General features: G+C 38.9%; 1 protein-coding gene across 4 annotated transcripts in view; it reads left to right on the top strand.

Annotated features, from left to right (window-relative positions):
- diaph2 (diaphanous-related formin 2) overlaps nt 1–13,178 on the top strand; it is a 356,357-nt gene that overhangs the window by 116,794 nt on the left and 226,385 nt on the right. For all 4 annotated transcript variants that reach the window (XM_026146176.1, XM_026146184.1, XM_026146200.1 and 1 more), the window contains exons 12-17: nt 1,384–1,494; nt 2,786–2,898; nt 5,683–5,799; nt 10,037–10,155; nt 11,491–11,555; nt 12,339–12,443. In XM_026146176.1, the coding sequence (XP_026001961.1) occupies nt 1,384–1,494; nt 2,786–2,898; nt 5,683–5,799; nt 10,037–10,155; nt 11,491–11,555; nt 12,339–12,443 (630 nt within the window). The remainder of the gene's footprint in view (nt 1–1,383; nt 1,495–2,785; nt 2,899–5,682; nt 5,800–10,036; nt 10,156–11,490; nt 11,556–12,338; nt 12,444–13,178) is intronic.

Raw genomic sequence — 13,178 nt, 5'->3', positions numbered from 1 at the left:
TAAAATGCGTTTTACCCCAGTTCGGGGTATATTTGTCTGCTGAGCATGAGAAGAACTCTGACTTTCAGCTTTAAAACCGTCCTGGCAGTGCCACTTTTAATTACGATGTTTGGAACCCCCTTTTGGCAGCACTGCAGCTCTCTAAACGTAACGCACATAATGCCCTTACCCCCAACTGCTTCCCACTCCACAATACATGACTGAGGTATGTTTGAGGTGATTGATGTAAGTATCTATCTGTATGCAGCAGAAGAGAAAGAATTTTTCATGAGCTCCATGACTTTCTTCACTCACATAAATTCTGTGAAGGTTTGGTGGAGTTTCTTTTATGTGTCTGGCCTCTGGTGGATACAGTAAAATGTCAGGTTTCAGTGCACAGTTCTCAGTTTGAGGCCCTCAAGCTTTTCTCAAACACGGAGAAGTCTGTCATCACTCCGGTTCCTGGCAGTAGTGGCACATAGTCAGCTGCAGTGCATCCTTTACTACAACAAACGTATACTTTTCAAGAGAATATGAATGCATTTGGTAATGCTCCTACGAGCGCTGCAGTAACAGAAAAATCAAAGGTTCGTGGCGTTATTTTCACTTTTGTTTCACTGAGTAGAAAATAAAAAGCGTGTTCAGGTCGTATTAAGGTTGGAAAAAGTTGATTCAGGACTGAATGTTGGTCTTTATGGAAATAAACGTTAAACTGATTTTGGTAAAACTTTTTACCCAAATAGCGTTTTTTTAACCTTGAAAAATCATAAAGCTTACACAGGAAACCACACAGACTCAGAATTGTTCCGATTGCTGTTATTAACACATACATACCGACAGCACAGGGTCAAGGTTTCAGGAGGCAGTGTTTTTAGATTGTCTGTGGGAATCCTTTAGCCTGCTATCGATTGTCTGTCTAAGGGAAACTATCTTATTCACGACTTCCTCCCCTGAAACACGTTACAGGTCATTATAATTCATCAGTAATTTCCTCGTTACCCAAGCCAGCCTCATCCACCTACCTAGCACACACACACACACACACGCACCACCACTCACTTTGAGGATTTCTCCTTACCAATAAATCCATTAATAATGCACATATAGTCAATAGACATACCAGGGTTGTATTTTCTACTTTCTGCAATTTTCCATTTGACTTGTCTCTCTTTACTTCCCTCGCCTCATCCTCGCGGTGCTTTTTCTGTGATTTTGCAGTTTGAAAGGAAATATTAAGGTGCAAATATTCACCTCAAATTGCAGTTACGCTGCTTTGACTAAACATGCATCTTAGAGTTGAGTTACATATCTGATGATGACACTTTTTTTTAGGTAAAATATTTAGTTTCTCCTGAGTTTTTCTCTTGATTTTGTTTTGTTTTCGTTGTTTTGTCTGCTCCACAGGTTGCCTGCATGCAGCTGATCAATGCCCTGGTCACCTCCCCTGACGACCTGGACTTCAGGATACATTTGCGCAACGAGTTTTTAAGATGCGGCCTAAAGAAGATCCTTCCTGTGAGTTAGCAATCTCCAGAGAACACATTGTTTACATGCGTGTCATAAACATAATTTTGCATCGTTATTGCCAATCCTCCCACGACAACTTACCTCTCTCTTATTATAATTACTGAAAGCAAGATTTCCTTTTCATCACAACCCAAATAGCTTTTCGTGCACTTTAAACTTCCAAATAATTGGGATGTGAATGTTTTATGTAATTGTGGTCAGGCAGCATTCAGGCATTCAAACCAAATTATTGAGATGTTAAACTGAGTTATTTTCATTACACACATACTAGAGGGATACATTTTATTGTTTTAATTTAATTAGTAGTAGTAGAAGCTTGTGCCAAGTATTATGCACTGCTAGCACCTCATCACGCAGGCATCATTATCGGCAACCTTACGCATCTTCGCATGAGCCGAAAGGCAAACGAGCTCCAACACATCATTCAAACTCTCATTTGTCACAAGTGGGGTGAAGATGTCACAAAGCCAGTTGTTAATAAGTCATCCCAGCTGTGCCTGTTGATTATTACTGTCATTACTTTAATTATCTTCAATTCTGCCCCCTGATATGAAAGAGGCTCAGTGTACAGCCATTCATGAATGCCACGTTTACCGCTTTTAATGCCGACATTCAAACTGACACTCTTTCATCTAATTATGAGTTATGCTCAGGAGTCAGTGTTGTTGTTGGCAGAGAACTAGTCCACTGAAAAAGAAAGAACAATTTGTTTTGTTCTTATAGTCCTTGATGCATGTATTTGGCTCTCCTCCTCTTCTCCTTCCCTCCTTTTTTTTGTGCCATTGTGCACCTCCCTCCGAACCAGCGTTGCTTGCTGAAGACAGATGGTGCGCCCAAAAAACGGTGCAGGGTGATTGATACCTGCAGAAATTGGGTTACATTTGGCCCTGTCTCCATCTGTAAATTCCACTGCCAGTGATTCATAGAGAACTTGTAAAGAGCACCTCTGTAGCCCCTTGTGGCTGGAACAGGTGTGCAGGAATTGGTACTGTCTGGAATACTTAGTGAGAGTTCACAGCATCTCAGTTCCCAGTTTTCTGTACACCTGGAAGAGGGAGATGAAATTTTGGTGTTAGTTTTTTTTCTCTTATTATTATTATTTTTTTTTAGAATAAATTAAGTTATAAATACCATAAAGTGGAAGCCTGTGAAAATTGAAAAGTAAAATTTTCACAAACCCATACATGCTAATGCGTCTGCAACATAATAATCTGCAGTACAGGATGACCTTTGGTAAAACTTAATCTAAACTATATACTGTATGTCTAACTCACTGCAGGAGCTAAAAGAGACAGAAGAGCTGGACATCCAGCTGAGGGTGTTCAATGAGAACAAGGAGGAGGACTCGATCGAACTCTCACATCGCCTGGATGACATCCGCGCAGAGATGGAATATCCTTTTGTCCTCCCTCTGTGAGAATATACAGATTCTGCAGAACTAGCAGTGAGAGATGAGTGTATATCGTGGGTTTGGTTAAGCTTCATAGGCTGAAGCCCCCTCATGGCTTTGTTCATTAGAGAAGGATTCGAGGAGCTTGAGCACATTATCCAGCTTCATCTCTGGCCAGGTATACTAGGTAAATAACCTCGTAATCTTAACCTCCAACCTCTCTTTTTTTTTATTAGCTCTTCTCCTCTTCACTTCACTTTTTGTCTTTTGTCTGTTATCGTTGGTCGGACTCTAGTAAGACTCCTGAGGGAGATATCGAATAGGAATACTCTTTCCCTTTCTTACCATTTAACATTTACAGTAGACAATTAAAATTTCCCATGAAGTGATATTGTCCTAAATGGTAACATATCATATTTTTTTCTGTTTAAGTAACAGTCTGCTCTCGTTTCCCTGCTCCAATTTAGAAAGGTGAATTTTGACCTCTAGCTCTCTGTGGATGTCCATTTAACTCCAAACACTCAGAGTAGAAGTTAATAAGGTGATATGTAATTTAGTCCCAAGTTGGAAACTTCTTCAAGCACCCCAGACAAGAACCTTTTAATAATTCACAAATCTTCTCTAAGGCTATGTATGAATAGCTGACATTGTTATGCAGATGTTCATTCCCACAGCCTTTTTCTTCCACCAAATCCCACAGTCCTAGTACATGCACAAAGTGCTACTGTGAGTGACAGCTGCTGTTGACACATGTAGGTTAGGGGAGGAGGTAATGTGTGTGTATGTGGAGAGACGATATAGGGGGAAAAAGTGCGCCGAGATTAATGATGTGCTTGAGCAGGTTCACAAATGAGAAGGTCCAATGTTTGTTTCGAAGGACAATTTGGTATTGATCTGTTAGGTATGAGCATAATCTCAACGCCCAGGGCTACCCTTTGTCTCTTTGTCTGCATGCGGACACATTCTTATATATGTACAGACAGATAGTACCTCTGTTACCTGAAGACTGTATATGTGTCTTGCAGCAGTTTCATGAATATTAACCTGAAAGGCCTGTCTCCTCTGTGTCCGACCCAGGTCCAGGTGCCGAGGAGGTGACTCCAGGCCACTAATAAATATTAATGATCTGTGGAATGGTGATTGATTGACCCCAACACAGACTGGCCTACATCACACTTGACTGCCACTCATGTTTATTCATTATTTGGAGAGATAGTGTAAAGAGAGACAGAGAGTAAGAAAGTGAACGTAGAGGAGGTGCCAATGAATAGATTGGCATTTTACATTAGGTTTATGTCTGCAGTTTAGTGATAGATGAAGCTAGTTGGGATCTTTCCCAGTGTGAGCTCTTTCTCATGTCCTCTCAAATGCTGCTGTGGTGAGGCTATAATTGAATCTCACAGGCCTGGTAATTCTCCCAGGCTTCAAACTCCACTAATGCAAGGAAGGCAAAATGATACTTTAGAGAAGCCTGTATTCCCATCCCTGCTTCTCTAAAAATTTGATATGGGATAAGAGTTTAATTACAGACATTGTTGAAATTAATAGCAATTAATCGGACTGTCAAACAGTGTTTAAAAGAATTGATCTGCTCCAGTTACAGTGCGTGCAGATCGTTTTGTATGGGTGACAGCAAGCCGGGCCATATAAAGATCGTAGTTCAGTTTCTGCACATTCATTTAACGGATATTTTCTGTACCGAAAGCAGGATGGAGGGAAATCACGACATATGGTGCCAACATGCTGCAAATTTAACGCGATTGCTTTGTAGTTACTGCGTTTCTCTTTGTAAATATTTTAACATACATTGTCAAGATCTGCACTTCGTGTTAGGATGGCAATCAGGTTTTTATCTCTGCAAGCTTGACAGTGCAGTCTCCTTAATCTACTTTTTTTCTGCACATTTCTGAGAGGCTTATTCCACTTTTTATTTTCAGAGAAGATGAGTGCCCATTGGGAAATCGTCTTTTTTCAAGCAAACAAATCAGACAGACTCCAGATCACTCATTTTCTGTATTTATTTAATTGTTAGAGTTACGCTTTAAGGAGGTTATGAGAACAGCACAAATATTTTACTGCATTAAATACGACATCAAAATTGAAACGTTTTTCTCTCAGTAACTTTTTTTTAATTCATCACTTACAATTACATATTTACACATGAAGAATAAAATGTAGGCTAGTTCAGTTTTATGTCTGTTTTCAATGCCAAAGCCATCACTACCTCCCCCTGGGAAATGCAAACATAAGATGTAATCAGTAACTTTTGGAAATCAAATAAGATCAGTTTTTACTCCTCCTACATGTCAGTTTCAATTTCAGTTTTGAGACTCAACTGTACTTTTGCCCTACGAATAATCTGATGCTCATCATTCTTAGCTTAAAAATTCAAGCCAGTTTTTCTCTTATTAATTTTCCATCTCTTGAAAAGTCTGGAATAAAAGGGATACCAGAGGGGAGCATTTTTCATTCCTGATCCCTTTCCACAAGTTAGCTGTTTACACTGCTTTAGCTCTCTCTCGAGAGGACGGATAAGAGGAATCGCATCTCTGTTTGCTTCTGCGCACAGAGTCCTTGTAAGAAAAGCTGGCAGAGATAAATAACTATAATGAGAAGGAGTAAGAAGTAATGAAAATCTAAATGTTTATTGCAGTTGAATGATCCTGAATAATAAGGAGTTCAGGTTGGGGGGGGGGGGGGGGGGGGGGGGTTTCCAAAGAAGTTAGCCATATCTGCAATAACATGTCAATAACTAAAGTTGCTTGTCCTTAACCTTACTCTTGCACTGATATGAATGAGGTGTACCATCTCCTGTCCAATATGGTGAAAGACACTGCCTCAGAGACCTACTTCCTGTCAATCCTTCAGCACCTATTGCTCATCAGAAATGACTATTACATCAGGTAAGTTGTGTTTGTGTTTTTTTACCTACCACTAACTTTGTATTGACCGATGACCTTGTGGTGCTCTCTGTAAGTTTGGTGTAGTTTTTCCTTTACTTTTTCCCCATAAAAAGTGCTACAAAAAGCATAAATTTTAAGGTTTGACATTAGGGACTTGGTTGCTTTGACTGACAGGTGGAGGCTAGTTAAGGAGCTGGTGTTTTCAATCATCATGTTTATGATGCTGGTGCTTTCTGCCTGGTTATTTGTCAATAATCTGACAAATAATAAGGCTTTTTTTGTTTAATTTTGTTAACATCCCTGTTACTGAGCACGAATTAGCAGATATGAAATATGTGAAAAGCAGCTGCTCAACTGGGTCCAAAAGTAAAATAGCATTAAGTTACAAAACATGTGCACGTGTACACTGTAGTTACATTCTGAAAGGGGAGAAAAGCTTTAAAAAGAGCTTGTAGCTATTTTTTATTAATCTCCTTTATTGTGAACTCCAAAGTAAAAAAAAAAAGAAAGAAAGAAAAGAAAACACTGATCAGAGTACTGCAGGGATAAAGTAATGCCTCCATAATTGCAACCTCAGTGGACAAACAGATTTAGTTTCCAGGTTGTCTGCATTTTTTTAAATTTGGTGCTGAGATTCACTTGAACTCAAGCAAGTACTGATTAGATTTTGGGGGGTGGAGGTAAAGGTCTGATATCATTTCGTCCAATTCATGTCAGTGTTGATTCCTCAGGAACAGCTGGGCCTAATTTTATGAAATCTAAGACAGCTCTAACCCAGGAAATCAAACGCCAACTTACTGTACATTAAGTTTTACATGAATGTAGAATGGGATAAAGTGACGAAGCGGTGACATTTTCTATCCAAAAGGTCCAAAGTCGACTTCACTTTGACATAATGTGGAAAATGAGGGAACATTTTCAACACCATAGATATTTCATTCTTGGCAGGTTGCTAAATTCTTAACATTGCCCTTGTATTATATTTCTTCAAAGTCTTCACTACATAAATTATAAATCTATACAGATATGGTTGTAAACGGCAACTTAACTGGTTAGCAGAGGCGGTAGTTTTAATTTAATTGATTTTAACCTGTGGGGGTTGCTTTTTATTTTACCTTTGAAGAGGAAAAATATCAGTAGCCGGGAAGGTCGACACTCTTCTAAATAGAGTGATTCTGGTGATTTCGCTGCTGTGTCAGATCTTTTTGCAGAAATAAGACTTAAAAAAGAGAGTTCAAAGATGAAGGAAAGCTGTGAGGAGGACGATGAATTTACCATAGACAAGTTGCTGTTCCCCTCGAGTTATGAATTATGTATTCCTCATCTATTCGGAGGAAGTGAGAAATAGAATTCGCATTAACCATCCAGTATCACTATGTCCACCTCAGCTCGAGTGCCCACAGTGTAAGCCAGCAGTAAAGAGAGATCAGTACCAAAACTCGTAAAAATCGGACGGCCTTTTTAAAGATATGTTTTGGAATATTTCTTTCTTCTTGAGCTTGCATAACAAAAGCAAGGAAAATCTCATACCCAAACATTATCACCCGAAATGCATTATGACTGAGGCCTTTTTATTCCTCGTACATCACTGCTGTGCACTTAGGATGATGGAGGACACAGTGTTACACTGCATGCAGCTATTTCCAATAGATACTATCGGCTATTTTTTGGCCTTTGCCCTAAGAGTTATCAGCTTTTAGGGTTGTGGTTAAAATGTGTGGCTATACCATTTCCACAACATGAAACTAAAACAAAGTGGGAGGCCAGTAAATGGTTGGGTTTAACTGGGATTATTTACTGGTGGAAGTCTTTTAAAGGTAGCTTTCACATGAATAAACTTGTAGTTGTATTTTTCTGTACAAAGTAAGACATTACATTTCTTTGTCATTGTATTAATTTGAATTACCGCTACACTTGGCTCCTTAATTCTCCTTTCAAATAATAACATTAAATGAGCGTTCATTAAATATTATAATTAGTCTTCTAATAATAAGACCTTCTATAATGGGCAGCTGCTCTGTCTACTGTAATTCCTTCTAACACAACACTAGTTGTTTTTCTCCCCTCTGGGGTTTTGGTGTATTTTTGATAATTAATCTCTTCCTGAAAGCCTAATGAATGGGAGCACATCAAACCCACCCAGTAAATATAGAGCAGATCTGCTCTTTTGGAGCCTGGTGATATGGGGATTACACTGGCTATGTGGAGCAGAGCTGGATCAAGTGGCTGGGGCTGTGCTGAACTGCAAGCTATCACTGGAAGAAATGAAGGTGCCAAAGTAAAAGAAGAGGTGGGGAACGATGCAGGGGACATATGCTTGCTTCTGGAGCCCAGCCCTGCCCACTGTGGAGGGGCCTGACAGTTCTGGGTCACTCTCTCCGTCTGCAGTTATCTCCACCCAGCCCCTATCTGCCTGGTGGTGGCGGAGGATGGAGGACGGAGGGAAAATAGGGCGGCTTATTGAGATAATAATGTGGTGTACATTGGTGACAGTTGTAAGCCGAGTGCCATAGTGCTTAAGCCATGCAGGGCGATGTGTGAGCTTTCACTCGCTTGTTCCAGTCATGAGTGGGCGAATCCACCAGGCTTAATGTATGGCATTTCATGCTTTCAAAACAGAGCACCTAAATGCTGATTTATTCTTATTTGCTTTGGCTCAGAATTTTGTGGCTTTTCATTTTCCTGCTCATAACATGATATGGTCTGTCCACCCACAAGGTATCATCAGAACATAGCCTTTGAATTTTTGTGCGGAGTTAAAGCCCCGAAGAAAAAAACAAAACAAAAGTTTTCTGCATTTAATGTTTGATAACAAAGTGTGTTCCTTTTTGCTCAGATACATACTTGAATGATGTACTTTTTTATCTTTTCAGACAAATTACCTGACAGCAGACACATTATTCACGGTTCTGCCTGCTAACATAATTATTTATTTTTCGTGACATTAATGCTCTTTCATTGTAGTGCTCTGGTACAGAGCCATTCAGGTGGGCAGTCTTTGATCAGACTTTGAGTGTCTTGTTTAGATCAAAAATGGAATAAAATGTCAGGATTTTTGGCAGCTTGGATTTTCATTTTTAGGAAGCTATAAATGAACTAATAATGAATTAATATTAGCCACATACAGGTTTACAGATTTTCCAGTGTTGGCTTTGTCATCTTCTTGTTGTAAAATTATACACCCAAATGGTTGCTCGCAAATACACATTTATATTTTCTAAATAACAATAGAATTAATCTACATGAAATTAGTATTATTTGCCATTGAAAGCCTCTCTGGACTGGTGTACCATGTAATTGTTCCTTTTAACAGAGGGACATAGCTTTTGCTCACTGCACCCACTAAAAATATGTTTATTTAAAAGAGATGAAAGGAGTTCATGTAATTATTGAACCACTGGGTTGTTTATCCTGTTTGTCCAATTGATAATGCTATATTCCACCAATTAATTGTATAATAACCGTTATTGCCCAATAAAAAATAAATAAATAGCATTGACAGGATTAGTCGGTCCTATCTGTGTGCACCTGTAAAAAGGATACTTTGTATTTATTCATTTATATTTAAAATAATTGAAAAAATCCATAATTTAGGTTTAATTTGATGAACATCATTAAGTGTCAGTTTTTCACATTTAATGGTTTTCTGGTCAATGTCTTGCTTAGAAAATAATTATCTCTTGCTTAAACTGCCATTGTATTTGCTAAATGTCACTTGCAATTAAAGCTGATAATGGTACAGAGAAAAGGTCACATACCAGCCTGTGTGCTAGAGTCGGACTCTCGGGCCGATTCGCACAACCTTCTTGAAAACACCAAGCACTCTGTCACACTCCTAACTGGCTGACATGTTTTTCTATTCATTGTGCTTTCAATTACTCACATTACACTGATTAGATTTACATTTCAGTTTTTATGGTTTCTCTAATTGGCAAAGATGATTGCAAATTATGCAAGAGGGCAAGCATGGCCTCGGCTACTGTCAGTCACCTTGAAATTGAAAGGCTAACACATACTTGGGTTCTGTGTACCCATTAATCTGCTAATTCCATGTAAGGGTTGATCAAATTTAATAGGGTGCCTATTTTGTCCAGCAGCACCCTTTTTGACATGGCATTTTGTGACCTCTGGGTTGGATAACAGACTCATTTGTGGTTAATTAGCCTTGTGGAGTTTGCGTCACTCATATCTTTCTGTGGTTTGTCTAATTGTTCTACTGTGTTTCGTGACTCTTCAGGCCTCAGTACTACAAGGTGATAGAAGAGTGTGTGTCTCAGGTGGTCCTCCATCGCAGCGGGATGGACCCGGAGTTTGTCTATAATAAAAGATTGGATGTCGACTTCACCCACATGATTGGTAACTAGAGAATTGTTTCATAATCATTTGTTACTTGCTAATTACACATACTGTAAGACGGCACAGCGATGCAGTGGTTTGAACTGTGCCTGTTATGTCATATGATATGATGTGTGTTGACAAACAAAATCTAAATGTTAGTATATGAATAAAAAGTCACCTTTGCTTAAGGTAAAACAAGTACCTTAAGTAAAGGTGACTTTTTTTAGATCCTGTGCTTCAGGAGTTATATTAGGAGTTATATTCATTATTCTCCCAGAGCCTTCGTCTAACATCTCCAGTGACTTGTCATAAGATAAGAGGGTCATTTAATTATTAGTTAACTGAATCCAGTTAATTCAGGAAGAAAAAGCCCTGTTAGACTTTAAAAAAATCTTGCTTGTAGTCTTCCAGTGAAAACATCTATTTGCACTGTGTTACTAATGGGTATCTTTTTAAACAGAGAAATAAATAACACCACCATGTGTCTCTCAGTTGTGTCACCAACAGTTCTGCAACTTGCCAACAAAGGGTCATTAAAAGTTTCTAAACCTATGCACAGAGGATCGGTGCAGTATTAAAGACGTTTTTTTTCCTTCTCACTTCACTTGGATTTAATCAAGTAATTTTAAAAAGAAACAAAAAATCTGTTTTTCTTTTCACATCTTCATTTAGTTTTTGAAAGGTGTCTATTCACTTGTGTTTTTATCCACATTCACCACAGGTTTTTCATTTTCTAAATGAAAAAAGTGTAGCTAAATATGTGATTTAGCAAATAATTAACGCCTAGAATTTGCACTTTTGCTACCTACAGGGCAGATGTAAAATGTGGGATTTGTAAAGGCAAAGCTAACAAAATAAAATAAAAGATAGAGACGTCTGATTTGATCCATATTTATATACTCTGATTTCTTTCTTTTTGTTTCAAGGCACATACTCTTAGGCAACAGATAGCTAACAGTCGGTGGTGGTGTTCTTGTTACAATAAAACACTGATGTTAATAAAGAAGTGGAATAGATGAAGGGGTGAGAGATAAGTACATTTGCTAATCAGAACCAAGAGTTGCACAAGGTGCTTAAATGTTAATACAATTTTAATGAAATCTAAAAAAAAATAATATTATGTTATCGCTGGCTGATAATGCTACATTAAATGAAATGAAATTAAAAATTCAGTGATTGATGCGATCTCCCAGACCTAACAGTTGTTCCAAGATTTAAAAAAACAAAGAAAAAACAATCCCCAGCTTTTATGTACTTTTAAAACAATATGCGACTGTAAATCTCAGGAGCCTGTAAGGCACACCCACAGATGCATTTGAATTATCTTTTGACCATGGCCAACTTCTCTTGCAGATCAGCTTGTGGATAAAGCCAAAGTTGAAGAGAGTGAGCAGAAGGCAACAGAGTTCTCCAAAAAGGTGAGACATTAATCACTCCAGCAGCGCCCCTCGGTTGGTCAGCTCCCATCAGGAAAGTTTTTTCTTCCTCCGAGCTCCCAGACAAGCTATTGATTTTGCATGCCCTGATCAATACCTGGCTGTGACGGTACATGATCCGTATCAGCATTACAAGAATCAATGCAGATGTTCTGATGTATACTTATTTGTGCACAGGGCCAGGGTAGAGTTAAGTTATATGCAGACTCTGATACATGTTTTTAAGCTGATGCTTTATGGGCCTCTTACTGTATTTTAAATTAGTTGTGGTATCATTCAATTACTGGCTTGATTGATGGTTTGTATTTTTGGAGAGAAATAAAATTCAAAACCTTTCTTTCAGCGTCGTACTTTTAGTAATAAATTGTGTTTTATGGAGAAACATTATCACGGGCTGACAACACCCCAGTGGGGGTCCTGGGAATGTTTTTTCCTTAAGAATCATGCCCCACCATCGTACCGGGCACCCTACTGGGACAGTGAAATCATTGTAACGACACGGCATAGTTTCTGCAAAGGTTAGAACCATCAGGATACATGAAAGCCAAGCCTGAACCAAAGACAGAGGACAACAGGGCTCTGGGGACACGGGACCTATGAACAGAAATTGTCCAGAGAGTGTAAGGTGGCGTGTTTTGGTGTCTGTTGACATGCCCTGTGGCCAATCTCTGGAGACACCCTGCCGCTCACCACCCTCTGTGCCCGTGTGTTTACATCTTTGTATATGTGTTCTGCACATAGACATCTTAGTATTTCTTGTTGCAGTTTGATGAAGAGTTCAGTGCACGGCAGGAGGCCCAAGCCGAGTCTCAAAAGAAGGAAGAAAAAATCAAAGAGTTGGAGGGGAAGATCCAAGCCCTGGAGTCCCAGGTAAATCCATTTTTACTCTACAGAACAATGTTGCATTCCCCAGAGATCTTTATAGTGTATCTTTCCCCAAAAAACAAGAAAACAAAGATAGGTGAAGCTCGGTTGTCCAAAACTTTTCTGTTTTTAAAATGAAAGACTAAGAATGTGCAAATAAATGTGTTTGTCCTAAAATCGTAGCACAGAAAAGTAATGGCGCCACTAAAAGAAAGTTTTGTTTTTATCCGGATACCTTTCCACCCCACTTACAGATGCAAAGCTACTGTAAGTGGGAGTTATCACCCATGCAAGAACATTTGATTTAATAAGGGGTCAATCTCCTTCTTAAGTTGTATTTCTTTATATGGACGAATTGCTCTATTGAAGCTTTTCCTATGAAATTCTATCATCACAGACATCGATTGCATTTCTTTTTCTTGGCCTCCACATCATTTCTTCCCAGGCAAAATCTTCCATTTTGAATGCAGAAAATGACTGCTATTTCCCCCTTAACCCAATTTCAAACACTTTAGTACTACCTTGGGACAAAAAGGCAGTTTGCCTCCCTGCTTAGGGAATTTAATATAAACCAGCATTGAAAGATGGTATAGCTACATCCGTACCAGAGGTTGCTTTTTCTTTCAAACATTCATATCTCGTGGCTTATGTTGGTACTTACCAACTGATAAACTGCACCTGCATATGTGGTCCAGGAATCACTTTCACAGCTCAGAACCTTTCAGATCTCACGTCAGTCTA

Source organism: Astatotilapia calliptera, chromosome 2 (genome assembly GCF_900246225.1).
Source record: "Astatotilapia calliptera chromosome 2, fAstCal1.2, whole genome shotgun sequence".
NCBI lineage: Eukaryota > Metazoa > Chordata > Actinopteri > Cichliformes > Cichlidae > Astatotilapia > Astatotilapia calliptera.
The sequence above is the reverse complement of the archived record's forward strand: the minus strand, read 5'-3'. Positions and strand labels throughout refer to the sequence as shown.